Source organism: Muntiacus reevesi, chromosome 3 (assembly GCF_963930625.1).
Source record: "Muntiacus reevesi chromosome 3, mMunRee1.1, whole genome shotgun sequence".
In the NCBI taxonomy this organism is placed as follows: domain Eukaryota; kingdom Metazoa; phylum Chordata; class Mammalia; order Artiodactyla; family Cervidae; genus Muntiacus; species Muntiacus reevesi.
The window spans coordinates 251,897,014-251,924,721 of record NC_089251.1 but is presented as its reverse complement, the minus strand read 5'-3'; the positions used below and the strand labels follow the sequence as shown (position 1 = coordinate 251,924,721).

At 37.0% G+C, this 27,708-nt stretch overlaps 1 protein-coding gene across 1 annotated transcript in view; it reads left to right on the top strand.

Moving 5' to 3' along the window:
* Nucleotides 1–27,708, top strand: part of CCDC141 (coiled-coil domain containing 141) — a 226,216-nt gene that overhangs the window by 192,845 nt on the left and 5,663 nt on the right. The window contains exons 18-22 of the mRNA XM_065927937.1: nt 6,387–6,527; nt 7,264–7,452; nt 8,844–9,027; nt 12,943–13,055; nt 18,251–18,367. Coding sequence (XP_065784009.1) covers nt 6,387–6,527; nt 7,264–7,452; nt 8,844–9,027; nt 12,943–13,055; nt 18,251–18,367 — 744 coding nt within the window. The remainder of the gene's footprint in view (nt 1–6,386; nt 6,528–7,263; nt 7,453–8,843; nt 9,028–12,942; nt 13,056–18,250; nt 18,368–27,708) is intronic.

The window sequence follows — 27,708 nt, the reverse complement described above, 5'->3', positions numbered from 1 at the left end:
CAAATAGAAGTTTTCATGTAATTAGGTTACTTCAGCCTGAAATTTCTACAGTGTACCAACATCTTACCCATCAGGAAAGAAATGGAAAGAAGTTGAATACACACACACACACACACACACACACACACATATTAATATATATGTATGTATGTTTGTATGTATTCCATATATCGTAGTTTCTTGTTCCAGTTACACAGATTTATTCTTCTGTCATTTAGTTCCAAGGAGATAAGGCAGATTAGCAGCAATAAGTTAGAATACAGGAATGCTGCTGCCATAGATACATACACAAGGAATAACACTCAGTTCAGTTCAATCGCTCAGTTGTGTCCAACTCTTCGCAACCCCATGGACTGCAGCATGCCAGGCCTCCCTGTCCATCACCAACTCCCAGAGTTTACCCAACCTCATGTCCATTGAGTCAGTGATGCCATCCAACCATCTCATTCACTGTTGTCCCCTTCTCCTCCTACCTTCAATCTTTCTGAGATCAGGGTGTTTTCAAATGAGTCAGCTCTTTGCATCAGGTGGCCAAAGTATTGGAATTTCAGCTTCAACATCAGTCCTTCCAATTAATATTCAGGACTGATTTCCCTTAGGATGGACTGGTTGGATCTTCTTACAGTCCAAGGGACTCTCAAGAGTCTTCTCCAACACCACAGTTCAAAAGCATCGATTCTGCTACACTCAGCTTTCTTTATAGTCCAACTCTCACATATCTGTACATGACTACTGGTAAAACCATAGCCTTGACTAGATGGACCTTTGTTGGCAAAGTAACATCTCTGGTTTTCAATATGTTGTCTAGGTTGGTCATAACTTTCCTTCCAAGGAGTAAGCTTCTTTTAATTTCATGGCTGCAGTCACCACCTGCAGTGATTTTGGAGCCCCCCAAAAGAAAGTCATCTACTGTTTCCACTGTTTCCCCATCTATTTGCCATGAAGTGATGGGACCGGATGCCATGATCTTAGTTTTCTGAATGTTGAGCTTTAAGCCAACTTTTTCACTCTCCTCTTTCATTTTCATCAAGAGGCTCTTTAGTTCTTCTTTTCTTTCCGCCATAAGGATGTTGTCATCTGCATATCTGAGGTTATTGATATTTCTTCTGACAATCTTGATTCCAGCTTGAGCTTCGTCCAGCCTAGCTTTTCTCTTGATTTACTCTGCATACACTTAACCTACCTGACCTGCCTCTTGAGAAACCTGTATGCAGGTCAGGAAGCAACAGTTAGAACTGCACATGGAACAACAGACTTTTCCAAATAGGAAAAGGAGTACATCGAGGCTGTATATTGTCACCCTACTTATTTAACTTATATGTAGAGTACACATCTCCTACTGCAAGGAGATCCAACCAATCCATCCTAAAGGAAATCAGTTCTGAATATTCATTGGAAGGACTGATGTGGAAGCTGAAACTCCAAGACTTTGGCCACTTGATGCGAAGAACTGACTCATTTGAAAAGACCCTGATGTTGGGAAAGATTGAAGCCAGGAGAAGAAGGGGACGACAGAGGATAAGATGGTTAGATGGCATCACCAACTCAATGGATATGAGTTTGGGTAAACTCTGAGAGTTGGTGATTGACAGGGAGGCCTGGTGTGCTGTGGTTCATGTGGTCACAAAGAGTCGGACACAACTGAGCAACTGAATTGAACTGAACTCTGCATATAAGTTAAATAAGCAGGGTGACAGTATACAGCCTTGACGTTCTCCTTTCCTTATATTGTTGTTTAGTCGCTAAGTCATGTTGGACTCTGTGCGACCCCATGGACTGTAACCCACCAGGGTTTTCTGTCCATGGGATTTTCCAGGCAAGAATACTAGAGTGGGGTGCTGTTTCCTTCTCCAGGGGATCTTCCTGAACCAGGCATCAAACCCATATTTCCTGCATTGGCAGGCGGGTTCTTTACCACTGAACCACCAGGGAAACCCTCTGACATTGTGTGTTTTTTGCTTTTGACAAATGACTATGGACAGTCACCAATTGTCAGGAAAGGAAACAGAAAAAGAGGGCATAGATGAGGCAGCACTATGGTATAGTGCAGTTAATTACTATTTTTAAAATTGATGGTATTAATTTATCATTTTAAGGAAAAACTAAATTATTATCATTCAACAAAAATTATTATGTGACCACTGTCTCCCAAGCCATAGAACACCACAGTCCTTAGGAAACTAATAGTTTAGGGCAATTTAAAGCCCGAGGGACTTCACAGTCACAACTGCTCATCACCAGACCCCAGTGTGAGTCCATTTAGTTGGTATTTATAAGAGGATAGAAAAGACTATAATTGTTCTGAACTGTCCATTCCGTTGGGTTAAAATCTGTTGGAAGTTTGGTGTTTAACAGCTGCAAAATTACTCTTCTTACTGTAGAAGATAAAAAACTGAAATTGTCAAATCATGGCTATCATGTTCAGAAAATAAAATGTAAATATATTGTGAACACACAAAACTTGCAGAGTGGACGAATAGCTATTACTGAGGTGTGCTGCCACCTGCAATTTAAAATGGAGCAATTGTCTTCTCCTTCCAAACTGCCCCACTTTCTGCTTCTACAAGACTTGTCATAAGTGCAGGAAGACAGTCATGTGGTTGCTGAACAGGAGGAGGCCAAGAGAGTCTGGTCCTGAAATCTCTCCAGAACTAAAGCTAAAGTTACCATGAATAATTATAGCAAGTCACTCAGGTTAAATTAGGAGTTTTGGGCCACTTCATTTCAAATGAAGCATCCCTGGGGAGTTATAACATTATAGCCTTCTTTCTGTTACTGAAAATGATCATCAGAAAATGTTTTTTTTTTTTTTCTGGAGTAGGCAAAATGGTGGGCAAGAAATAAAGCTCATGAAATGGACATTAAGAGAAATGGACTACTTGTTTTGTATTTTTGCTTCTGGCCAATCGTGTGCCGTAGTTCTAATGAAAGGCTTTTGTTTTAAAGACGTTGTCTTAGTATTAAAATGTCCCATGTCCCTCACGTAAATTGGCCTTGCCAACAACAGACTCACAAATAATGAATCCTTATGCCAAAGTTGCCTCAGCCAGCTTAGTGAAGACTAAAATAGCAAGCCAGCCTCTTTGTTGTCCATTTTGTTCCCTTTTGCTTCTTCCCTAAGAAGTTTTGTTTATGTCTAACCCTGAGAGAGGTTTACTGCCCCCTGGGAAATTTGATGAAGATGCTCATTATGTTAGTTTCAAAAGAACTGCAGTTTTAAGTCTTAATGATTTTCTTTTTTTTCTAATTATAGCTATGTTCCACAGCAACTCTGAAGGAGCTGGACAAGTGGAAAGACAGGAAAATCACACTGTGCATTTTAAAAAGTATCTTTCCCCTGATTTTCTTAAGACTTTCAGAAATTTTATCAATACAAATGATAACAACATTTAAAGATTTTGAATAGGGTAAACTCTTCCTTGCCCCAAACTTTGGATGTTTTTCCTTCTTTCTGTGCTCTGGTTGAGCAGTTGTCTTGGCCATCTCCACCATTCCCCGTTGTTGATGAACTAACTAAAGTTTAAAACAGCTGCATGCATGAACAATGATACCATAGCTGAGCAACCATGGCACTCAGTTTTTTTTTTTTTTTTTAATACATATAAACAAGTTATATGGGTATTAGATGGGAGGTTTTCATATTAGAATGCACAGCTAAGAAAATTAGACATGGCTATATTTTTTTTTGAAAATCTGGTTGCTGAAGGTAATTCATGCTTGCTGCCTTCAACTTGTATCTGCAATAGTCTTGAATTTGAGCTGGGAAAGGTTCAGGATTTAAATGGATTTCCAGTGGGACTAAAAGAGAAAAGTGCCAGCAAGTTTGTCAAAGGAGATCATATGTCAGAAATGATCCCATCTCACATACCCACAGCACCATGAACATTCTTTGGCCTTATAAATCATTTTCAGTGAAAGTGCATACATTCTGAGGCAAACAGAAATAAAATTGCACTTATCATTTATCAGCCTCAAATTTCTTAATGCAAAGTAGACTTTAAATGTCATCACTTAGAATTCAGCCTTTCTTCACTTATCACATAGTTTTCAAATAGATGTTGATTTTTTTCCCACTTAAACAAGTGGGCATAACTCAGTGGTTATCAGGTTGATGACAGAGTCCCTCTTCCTTTGTCCAGACTGAAGTCTATAATATATGTTATGGTACATTAAGGGGTAAAAAAGAATATAAAACTTTGTTTTCCAATAAACGTTAGTGTATACATGTGTTGTATACATGTTAGTGACTGTACATATTTTTCCTTTCATTTTTACTTTGTTTGTTGTTATTAAAAATAAAAATTGTATTTTTAACTGTAGTGAATGGCACAACATAAAGTTGACCATCTTAACCATTTAGGAGTACATGTAAGTGATTTTAGGGCATTCACATTGTTGTACTACTGTCTCTTCATATCTTAACCTCATAAAATTGTCCTCATTTGTGCTTTCCCACTAATATCAAACACACACATTTTAACACATCCACTGTCAAAAAATTTAAATATGAATTGTTTATTTTGTAAACATAGCAGCTGAGTATTATCTTTTAAATATTTTTTCTGAGTTCTAATAGAGGAATAATTTCCAAATTTTGGAGTTATAATTCTTTCTACTTCTCTATAATATTACTAATTTATCAACTGGAATATTTTATGTGGTCTCTGTGCTTGTAATTTAAAGCTAATGCTCAACAGTTTCACTTGTCATATAAACAACACAGTATATAGTGTAGTATAGGTATAGTATAGAAGTATAGGTATAGCAAATGCAAAAATTAAATCAATATAATAATTTCCATGTATACAATTAGGGCTTTATTGATTGTTGTTTTCAGAAAGTGTTAAAGATCAGAGTTTTGTCTTTATAATATGCAGAATTTGAAATAAGAATTGAGAAAATGAGCATTTTCTCGAGCAGATGGTTTTTCTGCATTTTAAGCCTAAAATCCAGCATGTGCACAACCTTTATTCCCTCCCAAATAATTTACTTGCTGTCATTGAAAAGAATTTTAATGTTTTCCTGACTTCTTGTCATAGCTCAAATTTATCAACCATGACATTGTTCATTCTTGGCTGTTAAATGCTCCCATATAATCTGAGATGCTTTATATTTTCTCTGTACTTCTCTTTGCTGACATTATAGAGTGAGCTGCCTGTCAATATGTTTATCCTTCTTGAATCTGGAGAAGGGCACAGAAAGCCGTGTGGTTAATTGAACTGGACTGCTTAGAATTTTGCTTCACTGATAAAGCGGAACTGTTTGTTTTTAAGAAAGTCATCATCTATGCCCTGTTCTCAGTGTACAGCCACATACTCTGTTTACGCACAAGTTAGCATTGCCACCATGGGCAACAACTGTCACTTTACATCCCATTTTTGAAGGCCCTCTTGAAGTTAATGATTTATATCTAAGAAGTAAATCCCTTCTGGGAACTGTCCATGAAAAATAATTTTTAATTGGATTTGAACAAATACAGCCCTTTTCCTACTGACTCTCATACTGGGTCGCCTTTTCTACCTCATTAACGCGATTCATGGGGTCGCAAAGAGTCAGACACAACTGAGTGACTGAACTGAACTGAACTAAACTGAATGTCCTCATTGGGCTAATGTAATGACTCTGCAACATGACTGCTCCTGGGGAGCCTTAAGTAAGTTTATCATGATAACTATAAGAGCAGTGGAATATGGAAGGATCTGAGACAAATATTAGGCAGTGAAATGGAGGTGGGGGGGGGGGTGGGGGGGAGAATGAGTTGTAAAATAATGTCAAATATCAAGTAATGCAAGTAAGGAAATTGGGGGGTGGGGGGGGGGGTGGGGGGGGGGGGGGGGGGGGGGGGGGGGGGGGGGGGGGGGGGGGGGGGGGTGTTCTATAACTGTAATCCTAATTATAAATTACAAGTCAAAAAATACTAAGAACAATTTATAATTACCTATACCCTGCCTGAAATCCCATGGACAGAGAGCCTGTAGGCTGGCAGTCCATGGAGGGAGGTGGGTCATGGGGTTGAGGTTGGACATGACTAAGCAACTTCACTTTCACTTTTCACTTTCATGCATTGGAGAAGGAAATAGCAACCCACTCCAGTGTTCTTGCCTGGAGAATCCCAGGGATGGGGGAGCCTGGTGGGCTGCCATCTATGGGGTGGCACAGAGTCAGACATGACTGAAGTGACTTAGCAGCAGCAGCAGCATACTTGGAGAATATGTTTAAATTCACATTATATATTCACTTAGCAGACTTGCTTTCTATTGAAAATCACTCTGGATACATTTCAAAGATTATAAAGATTTTGAAGTATAGATATCTTGATTTATTGCAAATGAATATCAGTGTTCTCATTTTAAGGAAATCACTGGTTTCTTTTTATTGAACTGTAGCTCAAAGAATCATTCAAAGAAATAAAAAAGAAATTCAACAATTTGAAGTTTAATTACACTAAGAAAAATGAAAAAGCTCGAAATCTAAAAGCTCTCAAATATCAAATTCAACAAGTGGATATGTATGCTGAAAAACTACAGGTAATGAGAATATACTTGTATGTGTGTGTGTGTGTGTATGCTATGAATATTGCAAAATTATTTTGCATTTCAATTCTAAATGCCTAACTCTTAGGCTTTTTTATACCATTAGAACTGAGAAGATAGTTTTTAGTTTTTATAACAATTGGGTGCTTCATGTAAAATACATAATTTATTGATTTATCTCTTGAAGCATCTCCAGAATGATCTCTGTCAAACCTATCCAGCCTCATTGCTCCCATTCTCCCCACTACACACACACACACACACACACACACACACACACACACACACACCTCTTATACACCCCTTTTTCTTTCCTTGCACTCACCTATATCAGGAGCTTCTTCCACTGCTCCTGCAGGCCCTAATACCTTTCCTGATTATTGCTTATGCTGGCTAATTTGATTGCTTTCTCAGGAGACAGTGAGCTGAGTGCAATAAAATATTTGATTTTATGGTCTTTGTCTTTTTTTAAAAATCATAGCATTCTCAAACTATTGAATAGATCCTGCTGTAGAGTAAATTTTCTCTGTATTTGCTGAATGCTGAGTCAATGAACTATCTGAAAGGAAACCTATTCTTTCCAAAATGTGTTTTAATAATTATTATTTTAACATATTAAGTGAAGGAAGCTATAAAAGTTTTTCAAAGTTTTCCCCTCAATATTTAATTACTAACTAGCTGAGTAAATAAAAACTGATTGTCATTAAAAAAAATTTTTTTTTTTGCCCAGGCTTTGAAAAGGAAAATGGGAAAAGTTGAGAATAAAACTTCTTTCTTAAATTATCCAAATAATAAAGAGAATATCCTTTTGGAAGCCATGAGGGATTTGCAGAAGCATGTGGATGAATTTGACAAAGTTGTAACAGATTACAGGAAGAATTTGGACCTGACTGAACATCTCCAGGAGTTGATAGAAGAGGTAGTCTCTTCTTGTTGTCATGTTATCTGTATTGTAATTTTTTTTAACTTCTCTGTTGCTTAGAACAACACTGCATTAGCTATTATTGTCATTAAATTCATACATCATGCTCCTTTTCATGATTATATCCTTAGGATAATTTCCTAATGCAGAACTGCTGTACCAAAGGGATACATGTTACATTGTTTTGATTGTATTGTCCAGTTGCTCTTTGGAAAGATTTTACTAATTTAACTCTTCTTACCAGAAACATAGGAGAAATTCTCATTTCTCCATAACCTCGTCAACTCAAGATGTTTAATCATCATGAAGTTAATTATATTCACTGTTGGGCATCCGCTAAAATAATCAATAATGACTTATTTCACAGAATTTGAGAATGTTTAGAGAGACAGTTGATAATTGGATTTTTCAGGTATAAAAATTCTTATTGGTATTATTTCATTTTTATCAAGAGGATAAATGGCAAAGTATACATAAATTATATGAAATTGGCAAGTTAAAGTCTTTATTTGCACACTTCATAGTGAAGAAGCTCTACACTTGAAGTTCCTGAGCATTTTTTGTAGCCCATAATTCCAAGTTACAAAACCTCTCTCTTTCCCACTAATGCAATAATAGAGCTTTTAGGTTTAACGCCACATTAGGAGGATTGAAATGATCATTCTTCCATATCTGATATATAGGTTTGCTGTACTTCAATGGCTTTTATTTAAAGCCAACTCCTAACAGAGTCATGTGTTTCTACTTCTCACTCAGCATAAGTGCTTCTGGACTTGGTCAGACACATTTCTTTCATCACAGTTATTTATTTTTAGTGAGAAACTCAGTTCTCCACTATGCTTTGAAAATATGACTATTTTCTATCAAGAAAAGGTCAAATGCTATTCTTCAAATGATATTTCCTTCATCTACAGACTAAATCTTATTCCTAAAAGAATTTATTTGTCGAAGTGTTATTTGGGCAAAACTTTATCCATATATTGTTAATGATTTCAATTAAATAGGCTGGATTTTGTGTGTTTCAGCTTTTTCTTATGTTTAGCTGATATTTGCATTCTTTTTAGTGCCAAATGCTTTTTTTAGAATGCCTGTTTTTGTAAGTCTGCAACTTTTCTCTTAGGAATTATATTTCAGGCAAATCTAAGAAAGCAGAAAAATCAAATTGACTTCCATACTTCTACTTTCTTATCTGACTCTAATTTCCAAGTGCAGTGCTCGCTTCAGCAGCACATATACTAATTTCCAAGTGCAAAAGTATATGATCATGTTGTGATATTTCCTTTCTTAGGACTTAAAAAGAGTTCACATTAATTACTTCAGTGGGCAAAATGAAGAAATTTGGGAGGATGGTGTCTCTTTACTCTGTGCTTTCTCCCATTTTTATTTAGTGTCACTTTTGGTATGAAGATGCAAGTGCCACAGTTGTAAGAGTGGGAAAGTATTCCGCAGAATGCAAGACCAAGGCAGCAGTGGAGATCCTCCACCAGCAGTTCAAAAAGTTTATCACACCCTCAGTGCCTCAGCAAGAAGAAAGGATTCAAGAGATCAGTGACCTCGCTCAGCGCTTATATGGTGATGTCTCTTTTAAGATACCCATTGATTGACCACTGAACATGTTTCTAGTGAACCTAGCAGACAGCAGAGCGTGGCAAGCCCTCAGGGTTCTCACTATGCCAGCCTATTCTGGGAAAAGTTTCAAGATAAGAGCAGAAGTGAATAATAGGGAATAGAGGAAGGAACTCCTGGCTGCAGGAGATGAAAGCAGGTGGATTTTTAATGACCATTTGTAAGCCCTCCTTCTCTCTTCCCTTTCTCTCCCATTAAAACCAGAATAGTACTCAGCTAATGCAGACAAAAATGAAAGCTCATTTCTATTACAGTGAGTCCTCAAAACCATATAAAACTCCCATAGTCCTTGAAATAGGTAGAAAGCTAAGACTGAGGTCTACAGCCCTCATGTTTCTATGAGGATTAAGGTTTGTGGATATAAGTAAGAGCTGGAAGGTCTTCCCCTCGTCTTCCTCTCATTTGAAGATAAATAGTACATATGTGCTCAGTCGTGTCTGACTCTTTGCAAACCTATGAACTGTAGCCCACCAGGCTCCTCTGCCCATGGGATTCTCCAGGTGAAAATACTGGAGTGGGTGGCCATTTCCTCCTGCAGGTTATCTTCCCGATGCAGGGATCAAACCCATGTACCTGGTGTCTCCTGCATTGCAGGCAGATTCTTTACCATTGAGCCACCTGGGATCCCCTGTGGAATAAATGGGAGAATTCAAATCATCATCTCATGGATTGTGCTTTCCTCTTTTCCATGACTGTTGGTCTGAAAAGCCTTTCCATGTGAAGAAGGCCCCCATTTAAAATGCCCATTCGAGGGTGACAGTCCTTGAGGGTGCAAGAAGAATAATTTCATGAATTCCTTGACACTGTTAACTACAAGGTAATTAACAAGAGTAATTCCTAGTGACAGGGCAAACCTGTCCCCAAAAGATGGAGCAACAGTGCTTCATGTGGCTGCCCACAGCTGCTGCCAGATGGATGGTCTCTCTTATTACATGAAACACTCACTCTCCATGGATAGCCATAAAAATTTTCTTGAACACCATCTATTGCATTAGCTAATACTAAATTAATGAGAATGAATTATCAATGATTTTCCAAAGGAAATGGTAAATACATAAAAATAATAAAATATGAATTGAAAAATTAAAGAAAACTAATGTTATGTTTCATTCCTACTGTATAAGTGTACTAAAAAATTTTGGAGGCACTCCACTCCTATGAAGCAATTTATGTTTTCTTCAGTAATTATATTTTTTACACTGTAGCATAATTACCTTTTCATTTGTCAGTCTTCTCAACTGAGCATAAGCTCCTTGAGGGTAAGAGAAATATATTTTATCATATTTTATCAAAAAATATATTTTATAGGTTTAAGTGCCTATTGAAGTTCAGCACAAAGATCCTATAGAAGTTGTGATTATCCTCCTGTCTTACAAAATCCCACTTTCTGCCTTGTTTGTATTCCTGTCCTTATCACCAACTGACATATTAGATGGTTGTATGTGGTTGTCTGGCTCTCGTTACTGGAGTATAAGCTCCTTGAGAAAAGGGATTTTGCCTGTTAATTCACTGCTTCATGGTACATACTAAGTGCTTAACAATTATTTGATGACTAAATGAATCACTGAATGAATAAATGAACAGCATTTAGTTTTCATCTGTTCAGTTTGGAAGCTATGCATTTAGAATTTAATACAAATAAATTTATCTCAAAAATTGTTTTGAGTACCTATTATCTACTTTGTTCAGTCGCTAAGCCATGTCTGATTCTTTGCAACCCTGTGAACTGTGGCACACCAAGCTCCCCTGTCATTCACTATCTCCTTGAGTTTCCTCAGACTCATGTCTATTGAGTCGGTGATGCCATCCAACCATCTCATCCTCTGTCACCCACTTCTCCTCCTGCCATCAGTCTTTCTCAGCATCAGGGTCTTTTCCAGTGAGTTGGTTCTTCGCATTAGGTAGCCAAAGTATTGGAGCTTCAGCTTCAGCAACAGTCCTTCCAATGAATATTCAGGGTTGATTTCACTTAGGATTGACTGGTTTTATCTCTTTTCTGTCCAATGGACTCTCAAGAGTCTTCTCCAGCACACAGTTCAAATGCTTCAATTCTTTAATACTCAGCCTTCTTTATGGTCCAACTCTCATATCCGTACGACTATTGGAAAAAACCATAGCTTTGACTATACAAACCTTGTCAGCAAAGTGATATCTCTGCTTTTTGATATGCTGTCTAGGTTTGTCACAGCTTTTCTTCTAAGGAGCAAGTGTCTTTTAATTTCAAAGCTACAGTCACTGTCTGCAGTGATTTTGGAGCTCAAGAAAATAGTTTGCCACTGTTTCCATTTTTCCCCATCAATTTACCATGAAGCAATTTGACTGGATGCCATGATCTTAGTTTTTTGAATGTTGAGATTTAAGCCAGCTTTTTCACTCTCCTCTTTCACCTTTATCAAGAGGTTCTCTAGTTCCTCTTCACTTTCTGCCATTAAGTGATATTATGGAGCTGTGATTGATATAAAGACCTATACAACCTATTTCCATCATTCAGGAATCCACAGTCTGTGCCTAGAAGTCACAATATGGTAAATGCAGTGAGAAAGGTCTAAAATGTGTGTTTTCTAAAACTGCCATAACAGAATACCATATACTGGGTAGCTTAAATCACAAAAATTAATTTCCTCTCTAGAGGCTGGAAGTCTAAGATCAAGGGGCTCAATGAGTTGGTTTTTACTAAGGCTTCTCTTCTCTTGCTCCCTCTTCATATAGGCATCCCTCTATGCACAAGCACCCCAGGTTCTCTGATCTTCTCTTTCACCAATCATAATGAATTGGCACCCCACCCTAGTGGCCCCTTTTTAAACTTAATCTCCCTTTAAAGACCTCATCTCCAAATAATCTTACATTCTGAGATACTGGAGGTTGAGTTTTCAATATATGAATTTTAGGTGGGACACAATTCAGTCCATAACAATGTATAATACTTTTTAGTCTGAGCTGTGGAGTCCAGTAGTCCAAGTTTAAATCTCTGCTCTTTCAATTATTGTCTGGGTCACCTGAAGAGTCTCTTCCGAGGCTGGGATTCCTCATTTGGACAATGCAGTAGAACCTTCTAGAGGAAGATTTTGTTAACTAATGCATATAAAGTACCTGTGTGTGTTGTGTTAGTCACTCAGTCGTGTCCGACTCTTTGCGACCCCATGGCCTACCAGGCTCCTTTGTCCATGGGATTCTCCAAGCAAGAATACTGGAGTGGGTTGCTATTTCCTTCTCCAAAAGTACCTAGCCACAGACAAATAAGATGCACTCACTACACAATAGATACTTGTATTATTACTCCAATAGGGAGAGGAAAATCCAGTTAGGAAAGATGAATATTTCCACAAAGATCTTGACATTGGAGGTATACCTTGAAGAGTGAGTAGGATTTGTCCCAACAAAAACAGGTGTATGGGTTTCTTTCCCCAAACAGGAAAGAATAGTCAGTGGTTGTGGGGGTTTTGAGATAAAAGTTGCTAGTTCAGTTTGGTCAGATATTAAATATGTGAGGGAATTAGGGAGATATATTTTTGAGAGAGGCAGGTCGAAACCATATCACAGAGGGCCTTGACTATATACTTTCTAGGTAGTGAAGAACAACTGAATGTTTTGAAAAGAAGAAAAGAGGTTAGAGTGGAGCTTTATGAATATTAATATAACAACACTATTTAGGTTACATAAGAGGGACATGGTACAGCAAATGCAACCATTTTTCTAGAATACTTGGTTTTTCCAATGATGCTTTTGTCTATTCAACAAGTATTTAGGAAGTGCTTACTATCTATAGGCCCAGTGTCAGACACTGGGATAAATTAATGCCTGCAATTTTTTTCCGCTAAGTATTTGAGCTTTAAAAATGATTTTAACCCTTCTTATCCCCAGGTTTTGAAGAAGGGCAGAAATATGCTGAGAAAATAGTGGCCAAACACAAAGAAGTTCTTGAATCTATCACTGAATTATGTAGCTTTCTCACAGAACTTGAAGAAAAGCTGAAGGTAATTCCTTCTTACCAGAATATGTATGTTTAAAAGATAAAAATTAAAATGTGTGGATCAAATGTCTTCTAGTGCAAAGATGTTCTAATGCAAATTCTCAAGAGACATTGTGTGCACATTTGTATCACAAATTTCTAACATAATTACTTTGTTGTTTTTAGTAGTTAATTCTGTTTCTTTCCCATCACTGTAGAGAAAAATGCTGCTGAGAATGAAGGTTAAGCACAATTAAGGTGTCTCATTTACGCTTTCATGGATCATATCCTAATGGATAAATGTGTGCCATTAAAATCAAAGTCTATATTATTGTTGTTCAGTTGCTCAGTCAGTATCCTTATGTTTTCATTCATAAATAATGAACATAATTATTTTATTCTCTTCCAAATTGTGGCCCCAGAGAAAATAAAACTAATCTTCAGGTAATATAGTCATTGAACATTTAACTTTGTGGAAATATTAAAGTAATCATTAACATCTTTCATGGAATAATAAAATTGATGGTAAAAATAAATATGTTTATGATTTGTCTAGGTAAAATCCAATTAAAATAGAGAAATGTATGTATATACATGCGTACATACCTATGTATGTATACACACATATGTATTTTTTTGTCTTTGTCATTTCCAAACTGATTTCATTAGTGCTCTTTTCATAACTGAATGAAAGAACAAGTTATTTAGGATTGAAAAGTGGTAATGTAATTAAGAGTACAGACTCTAGGGTAAAACACAGCCACCTAGGAATACCAACTCTCCAAATTATTGTATTTGTGAATGGGGATTTAATCTATTAAGGGTATATTTCTTAATGACCCTGAGTCTCCATTTCCTGATCCATAAAATGCAGGAAACAGAGGAAACTAATCACGGGATAGCCCTGAGAACTGAATGTGAAGACACCCATGATTATTGCTGTGATTTCTGTTGGCATGGAGACACAATGGTGCTCTTGCAGTTTGGAGCAGACTTATATTTATTTTCAGCAAGTATTTTTTCTGTATGAATTTCCATGTCAGGTATTTGAGTAACATTCTCTTCAAAATAGTTTGCTAAGCTTTTAATTCAGTGGGCATCCAATCAAATTGTTTTTTTTTTCCCCTTTGGTTGAGAATCTACATTTTCCCATTTTTATCATTTTAAATAATACTATAGTGAACATCTTTGTACATGAAACTTTTTTCTTTCTTTTGTATTATTACCTACACAAAAATTCTTTGCTTTCCATAAATGTTTTGCAATTATAATGCCACCAGTAATGTATGAATGCCCCTTACATTTTATACTACCTTTTTCAACATTTTTCATTTCCTCCTCACCTTTACCCCAACCCCTAAGGATGTGTCCCTTCTCCTGACTTTTGAAACGCAGCCCAAAATATCATTGATCTTTTTCACTCTTGCTGCCATCTGCAGCATCTCTCCCATTTATGTTGCACATCTCCAAGTGAGCTCCACTTAAAAAAATATGCTCTCTTAAAGAGATACCCCTTTCCAGCTTTTCTGCTTCATGCTATTCTTCCTGAAAGCTGTTTCCACTCTCTGCCTCCTTCCACTTTCCCCCTTCCTCCCACACCCCTGGGAGTCAGAACGGTACCCTCTCTTTCTCATTCCCAACCTTCCATTGGATTCTCTTTTGCTAGTCAGGAGCCCCCTACTTATTGACTCCTGCTAGATGATACTGCTTGTGTCATTTTTAAATTCAAAACACCTCCTTACAGACTTCTTTGTTTACCAAATGAAGGTCAGACTCAAGGATTTCCGGTGTTGTGGAACTGATTGTCTTTCCAAACCGTTGTGCTTCTCCACTCTTGGTTGGTTCCGACCTCCTGCCCCACACTGCCAGGTCTGCTTCTAAATTTTACAGTCGCCCCTCATATCCACAGTTCTGCTTTCCTCAGTTTTGGGTACCTGCAGTCAACCTCAATCAGAAAATATTAAATGAAAAACTCCAAAAGTAAATATTTTTTATGTTTTAAATTATGAGAGACCATATTCACATAACTTTTATTACAATATATTGCTATACTTGTTATATTTTATTATCACTGTTATTAATCACATACCCTACCTGATTTATAAATTAAACTTTATCATGGATATGTATGTACTGGAAAAAAATGTAGTAACATATACATAGTATTTTCTGCAGTTTCAGGCATCCACTGTGGGTCTTGGAATGTATCTTCTACACATAAAGGCGGACTACTGTACTTCACACATACACGACCTTCCATCTCTCTTATCTAAATGGTTCTCTCAAGGCCAAATGCAAATACCACCTCCTCCACAATTCCTTTCTTAGCTGTGTCACTCCCTCTCTGATCTGCTGTATGTTCCTTCCTACCATAATCATCACATATGTCTACTATGATCATCCAGCCACTCTCCTAGATTATACATGAGGAAACCCTGTTCAGTTCAGCATCCCACACAACATTTAATAATATGTTTTGCCTGAAACAGGTTTTCCATAAAGGTTTTGGCATTTATAGTAAACACCCAAAGGATTGTTACAGGAAAAAAAAAAAAATCATTCAGTAGCTTAAAAAAGTTTGATTTGGGCAGATATAGAAATGAGGAAGGGCCTCTATGGCAAGAGAAACAGGCATCAGCATTGCCCTTAGGAGTTACAGCCTAAACAAAATCCTGTCAAAGGATGCTAACACTTTACAGATGTTTCTATGAGAGCATAAATGTCTGGGTTTTGTTTTTAAGGATGACTCTATGGCTCTCTTTTGCAGGAGTTCATTAAAAAAGCAGGCCTGGAAATCCCTGTCAAGGTTAAAATAGTGATAATAATCCTTTCTCTTTGTGTAGAATTTTGATATTTACAGAGGATTTTCATAAATATGACCTCAGTGTTTTCCAAATAACCTTGTGATGGTAATAAGATAGATGTTGCTTTCTTTGTTTTAAAAATCAGAGAGGGTAAAAATGCTTTATTTGAGGACTCACACTTAGTAGTGGTGGATCTGGAGTAGAACCTTAGTTATAAATCAAAATCTAATACTCCTTCCATAACTGTCACTTTATTATATTTTTTATTAAAGCATAGTTGATTTACAATATCATGTTATTTTCACGTGGCACAGTGATTCAGATACACACACACACACACACACACACACACACTTATTCCTTTTCAGATTCTTTTCCCTTATAGGTTGTTACAAAATATTGAGTATAGTTCCCTGTGCTGTATGGCAGGTCCTTGTTAGCTATTGATTTTATGTATAGAAATGTATATATGCTAATCCCAACCTTCTAATCTATAGCCCCCACTACCCTTTCTCCTTCGGTAACCATACATATGCTTTGCGTGTTTGTAAACCTCTTTCTGTTTTGTAAATAAGTTCATTTGTATAATTTTTTTCATATTCCACATATAAATGATATCATATGATATTTGTCTTTGTCTGGTTTACTTCACTTAGTATGATAATCTCTAGCTCCATCCATGTTGCTGCGAATGGCATTATTTCATTCTTTTTGTGGCTAACATTCCACTGCATATATGTACCACATTTTATTTATCCATTCACTTGTCAGGGGCCATTTAAGTTGCTTCCATGTCTTGGCTACTGTAAATAGTTCTGTAATGAATGTTGGGGTGCATGTATCTTTTTGAGTTATGGTTTTCTTTGGTTATATGCCCAGGAGTGGGATTGCTGGATCAATTGATATTTCTATTTTTAGTTTTTTAAGAATCCTCCATACTGCTCTCCATAGTGGTTGTACTAATTTGCATTCCACTTTGGAATTAGGTATAGAGTATATACTAAAGCAGAGTAATTTATCAAATAACATAAACCGGCGTAAGTTTTAGAGTTGGAGGTAAGAGCTGAATCTCCCCAGTAAATGTCTGCCCAAATCCTTTGAGTTGATATTAACATGTACACTTTGAGAAGTATGCCTGTTTCTTTAAGGCCTATCTAATGCCCATGTTCCAGGTGGTATAGAGTAGCTTCTGTTGCCATATTCTTGTTCAGTAGCTAAGTCACATCCCTCTCTTTTTAACTCTGTGAACTACAGCACACCAGGATTCCCTGTCCTTCACTATCTCCTGGAGTTTGCTCAAACTCATGTCCATTGAGTCAGTGATGCCATCCAACCATCTCATCCTCTGCCACCCCTTCTCCTCTTGTCCTCAATCTCTCCCAGCATCAGGGTCTTTTCCAGTGAGTCGGCTCTTCACATCAGGTGGCCAAAGTATTGGTGCTTCAGCTTCAGCATCAGTCCTTCCAATGTATGTTCAGGGTTGATTTCTCTTAAGATTTACTGGTTTCATCTCCTTGTAGTTCAAGGGACTATCAGGAGTCTTCTCCAGCACCACAGTTCAAAAGCATCAATTTTTTGGTGCTCAGCCTTCTTTATAGTCCAACTCTTACATCCATACATGACTACTGGAAAAATCATAGCTTTGCTTATGTGGACCTTTGTCGGCAAAATGATGTCTCTGCTTTTTAATATGCTGTCTAGGTTGGTAATAGCTTTTCTTCTAAGGAGCAAGTGTCTTTTAATTTCATGGCTGTAGTCACTGTCCACAGTGATTCTGAAGTCCAAGAAAATAATGTCTGTCACTGTTTCCATTGTTTCCCCATCTATTTTCCATGAAGTGATGGGACCGGATGCCATGATCGTAGTTTTATGAATGTTGAGTTTTAAGCCAACTTTTTCACTCTCCCCTTTCACTTTCATCAAGAGGCTTTTTAGTTCCTCTTCACTTTCTGCCATAAAGGTGGTATCATCTGCATATCTGAGGTTGTTGATATTTCTCCTGGCCATCTTGATTCCAGCTGTGATTCATCCAGCCAGATATTCCTCATGATGTACTCTGCATATAAGTTAAATAAACAGGGTGACAATATACAGCCTTGACATACTCCTTTCCCAATTTGGAACCAGTCTATTGTTCCATGTCCAGTTCTAACTGTTGCTTCTTGACCTGCATACAGGTTTCTCAGGAGGCAGGTAAAGTATCTGGTATTCCCCTATTATAGCAAGAACTTTCTTCCTGCTGGACCTTTGAACAGCCAATTTTTACTGGCAGTGAACTTTTATCAAAGAGGAATGAGACCTGGAAATAACTGTATAAAGCATTTCACGGGAGTACACCAGCCTTTTGTTGGATACATTTGCTGAATGACTGCCAACTTTACTGGCCCAGGCTCTCACTAATCTTCACTTTGTACAGCAGGGAGATGTTTTAAAGTTGAATCTGAATTTGGAAGACTTCCATGATGATTGCGTTGACCTACTAAAAGAACCAGCAAGAAATAAGCAGACAATATTCAATGATGGAAGGAATAAGGTAAAGAAATCCATGTATCCTCAGATACTTATTACTTTAGTTTTGAGGTTAGCGTCATTGTGCATTGAAAAAAAAAAATGAATTGAAGCCTTATTATCTTTCTGAATCATCCAGTGTGGATGCAGTGAATGTCCTTTTCCCTTCTTTTCTACTCATTACTTAATCTTTCTTCTATCACGGGTGCTTTGACCTCAGAGTCTCTCCCATTGAATACTGGAACCATAGCACTTCACAGTGGCATTGGGACAGTCAGTCAGACACCACACTATTGCCCCATACTTTTGTTTCTCCCATGTTTAACTGCCTTTCTTGTTGACCTTTCAATCCCAACTTCAAATTTTACTTCTCCCTCTTTATCATACCACCAAGCTATGATTTTGTTGTTTTACAGTAACCATTGGAAAACCTTAATACATGAAATTAGATTGTATCTGGTTCCCATAGAATCTACTTCTAACACGATATTTCTAGGAATATGTACTAAAACATAGAATGCAACTGAAAGATAAACACTAAAGTATTTATAGAAATGTTAAATTATTTTAAAATCTATGCAGGCATATAAATTAAGCATGTAGCAAAAACTGCAAATACTCACAAAATGCAAATACATTTCAGAAGCATTATTTAAATTGCATCATTATGGATTTTCAGTATAAGTTGTTCACTATCTATTCATAGCTCCTGGACTATAATTAGCTCTTGATTTTATGCATTGCCAAGTTTGCTGCCAGTGTTTGTCTCTCTCCCAAGGAACTGAAGGGACAAGCAGAGTCAATGTTATTCTCAATTGTTATTCCGAAATAAAATAAAATATACCTTTTGTGGCATGAGAGTCTAAAAAATCTCCCCACTTATTGCCATCATCTCATGTGGAAAGACATCTTTTCTTAAACTAAATATGGTATTTAGAACTTCCTTATAGGTCCTTTTATGCAGGTTAAATCTATGTCAAGGTCTCATGCAATTATACAACCACCAGGCAGCAAGTACCATATTAAGTAAATTAACATTTTTTTGTGTGGGATGGCCTTGTAGCATTTAAACCCTGGCTCCTCTCTGAGGCAAAGGACAGCTGCCAAACCTTAGCTGGACCTCAGTCTTGTATCAAATGATCTTTGGTTACTCTGATTGTCTAAATCAGGTTTTCTCAACCTCAGTACTATTGACACTTTGACTCTAAGAATCCTTTGTTGTGGGAGCTGTCCGGGTGCATTGTAGGGTGTTTAGGAGCACCCCTGGCCCCTGTGGACTAGAAGCCAGCAGTACCCACTCTCCAACCACTTGTGACAGTCGAAAATTGTCTATAGAAGTTATCAAGGTCCCCGCGGGGAGGAAATCAACTTTGATTGAGACCAACTAGTCGAAATAATAAAGAATAACATTAAATGCATCACATTTTCTTAACTAAGTTGCAAGAGATACTAAATTCAACATCATATGATTTTTTTTTAGATTCTACATTGTCAACAACATATATCTACTAAAATTAGAAACAAAAGCTATTGCTACCATAACACACTAATTTATACTTAGTAAAAATGCCTTTTCTTGCTTTTCTTAGAAAGAAATCAAAGGAACAGATTCCTTTTAAATAAAGCAAGATTTATTTTCATTGAGAAATCACTTTTACTTTAACATAAATTAAAAGACATGATAGATCATCAGCATTTAGGATAAAAGTGAAAATCCATGATTACAACTGTCAAGATCTCATTGACCTTATTTCACATATGCATTCTGGCACAACTGGCAAAGTGAAAGGGCGGCAGTAAATTTCTCTGTTAAACAGTTCAGTCATATTTACCCTCTTATTGTCTCTATCATTTGCATTATAAGTCCAATGTAATGAGTTCCTAAAATGCCATGTGGGAAGATAACCAGAAGCACCAAATAAAAAACATATCTGGAAGTCACTGCATTCAATTCTAATACCCTTACACAATGTTATTTTTCTCCAAAACATTATTTGAGTCAGAAAGAACAATTCCACCAAACTATTGCAAGAATGTATTCATTTCAGGATTTTTTTCCTGGAGATAGTAAAGCGCTTCTCATTTTTCTGACTCCAAAAATGTAGCTGGTGAAATTGGGCCATTCAGTAAATGCAGTGCCCATTGTACTGCTGACAGATCAGTGGTGGTGTTTTATTCCCCAAGGTGAGCACTGAAGCTAAATCCACAGGAATATCAGAAAACCCCTAAGGTTCGGCAGAGGCACAGAGTATGAGAGCCTTGCCTAAAATCACAGAGCTATCTAAGACTTGCATTTACAGTTACAGAATTCTAGTACTAGAAGGAATTTAACAATTGTCTGGTCGAATCTTATTTTACAGTTGAGGAAACTGAGGCCAAAAGAGATGAAGTATTTTGCTCTCCAGAAATCACAGAAAGTAGTGTCAGAACTGGGTTGGCTGGCAGCCCAGTTCTCCTGAATTTCAGTCATGTAACTTTTTTTCACAAGACAGAAAGGGAGTTCTAAGAAACTGCTGCATACAAATATAAATAAATATATGTATATGTATATATTATAAATATAATATATTTAATAATTTATCATTATTAATTATATTAATAATTAAATAATAATATTTACAATTAAATAATTGTTTTTATTCAATTTAAATAAATTTATATAATTTAAATAAATCTAAATAAATTTATTATAAAATAATTTAAATAAAAAATTAAATAATTATTTAATATAATTGAATAAATTATAATAATTAATATATTAATAATTAGATATAATTAAATAATTATATTTAATAATAAATATAAGTAAATTTATGAATATATAAATATACAAAAATAAATAAACATATAAATATTATGTAATGATACTGTAGATTCACATGCAAAATTTTTTCCCTCTTGCCATTCATCTATTACATGATGATTAATAAAGGAGTAGCATGGAAGTACTTTGATAGCACAAAATTCAGGGGAATGCTTTTATCAAAGTGAGTGAGGACAGCCCCTGGGCCTTCATCCACTGATCCTGATCACCTGGTTGGAGGAGTAAGATGTTCTTCAGACATTTGCTTTGGCAAAAAAATGGAAAGGGCAAAAGTATTCTTCACCACCTTTTTGTTCTCTCTTACCTGTCCTCCCCAAATTCTCAAAGGTACCAAGTTGCCCCCTGACTGCCCAAATCCCCTTCCAAAGGCCTTTCCCAGAAATGCCTTTCATAGCCCAAGCCCTGTGTTCAAAATCTTTTTTTATCCACTTCCTACTTACCTTAAATCTGATTTGTCCCAAGAGAAGGTTATCTATTGTGGAGATATTTTAGAAGATAAAGTCTTGTGGTGATCGCTTAAATTTCCCGCCTAGAAGGCTCCCCACCCTACAGACTTGGACAGTTGGTGCTATACATGTAGTTAAATGGATATAGTATATCCCTATATTCTCTCTTCCAAGATGCTCACTTTGTTTGCCCACATGGTGAAGTGAAGAAGTGAAGTGAAGTGAAGTCGCTCAGTCATGTCCGACTCTTTGTGACCCCATGAACTGTAGCCAACCAGGCTCCCCCGTCCATGGGATTTTCCAGGCAAGAGTACTGGAGTGGGTTGCCACATGGTAGTGATTATAAAGTCAAGTAATAATGTCCATCAGTGAAAATGAAAGTTCAGAAATCCTGACAGAGATAATATATGAGGCTATAGATTGAGGATTGAGTAAAAGTTCATTGATCATTAGATATTAAAGTGTGGTGAGATCTTTGAGGGGAAGAGTATAGAGAGAAAATTAGAGAACTTAAAGTCAAGATCACAATCATTCATATATTTATAAGATGAGAAAAAAAGGAATCAACAAAAACAAAATTGAGAATGAGCTATGTTTTGATGCAGTAAATCAGTTTCCCAGCCACTTTGCCAGAGCTCATCAGATTAATGCAAATATACCCTGTCTGTGCTGAGACACATGGATTTATCTACCTCTTTCTACTAATGGCAGTAGGTCTCTGGTGGCTTAGGTAGTAAAGAATTTGCCCACAATGCCAGAAACTCAGGTTTGATCCCTGGGTTGGGAAGATCCCCTGCAAAAAGGGAATGGCAACCCACTTCAGTTTTCTTGCCTGGAGAACTCCATTGACAGAGGAGCCTTGCGAAGAGTTGGACACGACTGAGCGACTACACTCACTTTTCTTTTCTACTAATGGCAAAACATGGCTTTATGATTGAGAAATGTTAAAAATAGTTGGTATATGTGAATGTTTGAAAACCATTCTTATAAAGGAAAACTAGTAGATGCAGGAAACAATAGCTTATTGAATTCTAAAACGGATTTTTATAAAATGGCATAATGACTTAAAAACTGAAAGCTTATTTCTATTTGAGAATAAAGACAGAAGTGGCAAAAGCTAACATGATTTATGCAAAAACACTTGTGTAAAACTCACTTTATTTTGTTTTCTGAGATGATTATTTAACAGAAAATTCTAGGTTTGTGCCATAGACAAAATTTATTGGGATTTCAGGAAGTCATTTGATTAACACATTCACAATAACTCTCTTAAGGTAAGTGGAGAAATGTGAACTGAACGGGCGTTCAGTCAGGTTACAGCTGTGTCCAAGTGTTAAGGATTTCATCAGTATCAACCTGGAAGACAGTTTGCCTTGCCCTGGGGAGACAGCTGGCTTTGTACTAAACTGCAGTGTTCAACACTTTTATCAATAGTTCAGTTAAGTTCAGTAACTCAGTCATGTCCAACTCTTTGTAACCCCATGGACTGCAGCATACCAGGCTTCCCTGTCTGTCACCAACTCCCAGATCTTGCTCAAACTCACGTCCATTGCATCGGTGATGCCATCCAACCATCTCATCCTCTGTTGTCCCCTTCTCCTCCTGCCTTCAGTTCAGTTCAGTCGCTCAGTCGTGTCTGACTCTTTGCAACCCCATGAACCGCAGTACGCCAGGCCTCCCTGTCCATCACCAACTCCTGGAGTCCACCCAAACCCATGTCCATTGTGTCGGTGATGCCATCCAGCCATCTCATCCTCTGTTGTCCCCTTCTCCTCCTGCCCTCAATCTTTCCCAGCATCAGAGTCTTTTCAAATGAGTCAGCTCTTTGCATCAGGTGGCCAAAGTATTGGAGTTCCAGCTTCAACATCAGTCTCTCCAATGAACACCCAGGACTGATCTCCTCCTGCCTTCAATCTTTCCCAGTATCAGGGTCTTTTCCAGTGAATTAGTTCTTTGCATCAGGTGGCCAAAGTATTGGAGCTTAAGTTTCAACATCAATTCTTCCAATGAATATTCAGGACTGATTTCCTTTAGAATTGACTGGCTTGATCCCCTTGCAATCCAAGGAACTCTCAAGAAGTCTTTTCCAACACCACAGTTCAAAAGCATCAATTCTTTGGTGTTCAGCCATCTTTATGGTCCAACTGCCACATCCATACATGACTACTGGAAAAACCATAGCTTTGACTATGCAGACCATTGTTGGCAAAGTAATGTCTCTGCTTTTTAATACGCTGTCTAGGCTTGTCACAGCTTTTCTCCCAAGGAGCAAGCATCTTTTAATTTCATGGCTGCAGTCACCATCTGCAGTGATTTTGGAGCCCAAGAAAATAAACTCTCTCACTGTTTTCATTGTTTCCCCATCTATTTGTCATGAAGTGATGTGACCGGATGCCATGATCTTAGTTTTTTTAATGTTGAGTTTTAAGCCGGGTTTTTCACTCTCCTCTTTCACTTTCATCAAGAGGCGCTTTAGTTCCTCTTCACTTTCTGTCATAAAGGTGGTGTCATCTGCATATCTGAGGTTATTGATATTTCTCCCTGCAGTCTTGATTCCAGTTTGTGATTCATCCAGCCTGGCATTTTGCATGATGTACTCTACATATAAGTTAAATAAACAGGGTTGACATATATATGTTGACATATATAAATATACAGCCTTGACATATTCCTTTCCCAGTCTGGAACCAGTCTGCTGTTCCATGTCCAGTTCTAAGTGTTGCTTCTTGACCTGCATGCAGGTATTTCAGAAGGCAAGTAAGGTAGTCTGGTATTCCCATCTCTTTAAGAATTTTCCTCAGTTTGTTGTGATCTACACAGTCAAAAGCTCTCGTATAGTCAATGAAGCAGAAGGAGATTTTTTTTCTGGAATTCTCTTGCATCTTCTGTGATCCATTGGATGTTAATTTGATCTCTGGTTTCTCTGCCTTTTCTAAATCCCACTTGAATAAGAAATTCTCAATTCACGTACTGTTGAAGCCTAGCTTGAAGAATTTTGAGAATCAAAATTGCAAATCAGTAGTCCTGTGTGATTCTTATAAAAACAAAAGAAGAACTAAAAAAGTCACTTTCATAAAAACGTAGCATATGGATCAAAGAGATGATGATTACACCCATTACTTTCCACCTGGAAAGTAATTAAGCCCCAGAAATAAGCACATTTGGGGGATAACATTAATAATTTGAAATGTTTCTAGAAAAAGATTTGAGAGAACTCTCTCTTATTGTCAGTAGAAATTATCTGGTATTGTTAATTTTAATGGAGAGTACTTTTCTACTTCAGAAATTATAGGGAGTAAATATATACATATATTTATATATATATAAGTAAATATATATATAATATATACATTATTATATAAATTATATATATAATATAAATATATATAAGTAAATATATATAATACATACATTATTATATATATTATATAAATTTATATATTTATAATATATATTTATATATTATAATATAATATTAATATATATATAATATAAATATATATATATATTTACTCCCTATAATTCCTGAAGTAGAAAAGTACTCTCCATTAAAAATAACAATACCAGATATATATATATCCCTCTCCTTGGATTCCCTTCTTGAGTCTATCAGCATCTGAAAGTGAGACACTTGAGTCAGGAATTAGTAACCAGTTAAGCTGCATTGGAAATCAGGGGTGGGACGTTTCTAGTGGGTTTCCCAAAACTTCATCTCTGATGGGACAGACTTGGCTTCCCAGTCACTTGGGTGCACAGCTGAACAACACAGGCTTCCCATAGAGAGGTGTTCATGCCTTAGAACTAATGTGGATGCACCCACTTGGTGGAAGGCAGATCCAAAAGAGAGAGCCTCAGAGAGACAGAGCTGACCATGCTCACTGTCTTCTTCCAAACCCACAGCTTCATAAGTCAGTTCCTTCCTAGGGGGAGTATGGAGTGGGGGGATTAGTCTGGAGTTTTACCCAAATTTTTCTCCTCAGCCTCTTACATCAGCTGCCCAAAGAAGTCATTGAGAAGTTGCCTGCCTCTGCATGACCCTAAGATTAACAAATGTGCTTGCTATCCTATGAAGTTATTCTTAACATGAATAAAGTATCAAATTCTTTTCCAAGAAACTATTCTTTCAGGAAAAAGTATTCAAACAGGGGCTCTCAGAATGGCGTGGAGGAGATTTTTAAGACTATTTTTGGATCAAAGTCACTGTGAAAAGGAAAATAAGCACTCCGCTTTCAGGAAGAGGTGGAAAGAAGACAGAGCTAAGCTGTGGTAGGAAAACCAAAAGAAGGAGGGGCATGCCCTATGCAATATGTGTTTATTTAGTAACTTTTTAATGAAGTATAGTTGATTTACAATGCTGTGCTAATTTCTGCTGCACAACAAAGTGATTCAGTTGTACATATATATACATGTATCATTTTCATTATGGTTTATCATAGGATAGGGACTATAGTTTCCTATATACAGTAGTACCTTATTGTTTATTTGTTCTCTATATAATAGCTTACATCTGATAAACCCAACCTCCCAATCCATCTCTCCCCTAACTCCCCTCTACCATGGCAACCACAAGTTGCCATGTCTGTGAGTCTCTTTCTGTTTCAAAGATAAGTTCATTTGTGCCATATTTTAGATTCCACATACAAGTGATACTGTATGGTATCTGTCTTTCTCTTTCTGATTTATTTCACTTAGTATGGCAAAATTTCTAGGTCCATCCATGTTGTTGCAGATGGCATTATTTCATTCCTTTTTTAAATAGCTGAATACTATTCTGTTGTGTATATATATGAACCACATCTTTATCCACTCCTCTGTTGATGGACACTTAGGTTGTTGCTGTGTCTTTGCTATTTCTGTGTCTTTGCTATTGTGAATAGTGCTGCCGTGTACATAGGGGGGTGTGTACCTTTTTAAATTAGAGTTTTGTCTGGATATATGCTGAGGAATGGGATTGCTGGATGATATGGTAATTCTATCTTTAGTTTTCTGAGGTACCTCCATCCTGTTCTCCACATTAGCTGCACCAACTTACATTCCCACCAACAGTGTAGGAGAACTCCCTTTTCTCCACATCCTCTCCAGCATTTAGTTTTTGTAGATTTCTTAACAATGGCCATTCTGACTGGTGGGAAGTGATAACTCTGTAGTTTTCATTTGCATTTCTCTAATAATTAGTGATGTTAAGCATCTTTTCCTGTGCCTATTGGCCATCTGTATGTCTTCTTTGGAGAAATATCTATTTATCTTTTGCCCATATTTTAATTGTTGCTTAGTTGTATGAGATCTGGTTTGTCATATTCTTTACAAATATTTTATCCCACTAGGAATTTTTTTTAATGAGAAAAGCTTTTAAGAACTTCTGGCTTTAGACTCAGGATTTAAATTTCTACTAAATGGCTGAAGGAAACCACTTTTTCTCAACTGGGTTTATGCTTTCTCTGAAGATAAGTCATATCTGTAGAATAGTAGAAGGCATATTGTTTTGCTTTTAATCTTCAACCTGAAAACATATTTATTTCTCAAAAATCACTTGTATATGTAAGGAATAGAACTATGGGCTAAAATGAAAAACTCAAACACAACTTTTTCATGCGCAAGTGGTAGTAACAGGACAAAAACCAGTAACTGTTAAATTAAGTAAAAATGCACCCCAAATGCTGTGGAAAGGCAAAGAAAGAAGTGGATATAGAACAAGCAGATTGGGATAGATGAGATCTCATTCAGCTTCAATATTGTTTTGAGTCCATGCCAGAAAGGATATTTGAACCTCTTATCAAACCAGAGATGGACATGGATAAGTGGAGAGAAATCCTAGAATAGAGCAAGTGAAATAGATCACTGGTTTCCTCAGTCTCCTAGCATGACGTATGTTCCACATGGGGCAGATAGACAAGTGGCAAGTGTTCCTCCACTGTGTCTTGGTGCATTCTACAGCAAAAGGCCACAATGTGTGATTGTTCCCTTTTTATCTACTTCCCCACTAGGCTGGCATCTCCAAGAGGGAAAGATTCTACCGAGTTTTACTCACCATTTATCTCTCCTGTGTCTAGCATAGTAGCCAGTACATAATAGGTACTCAGTAGATATTTTTCATTG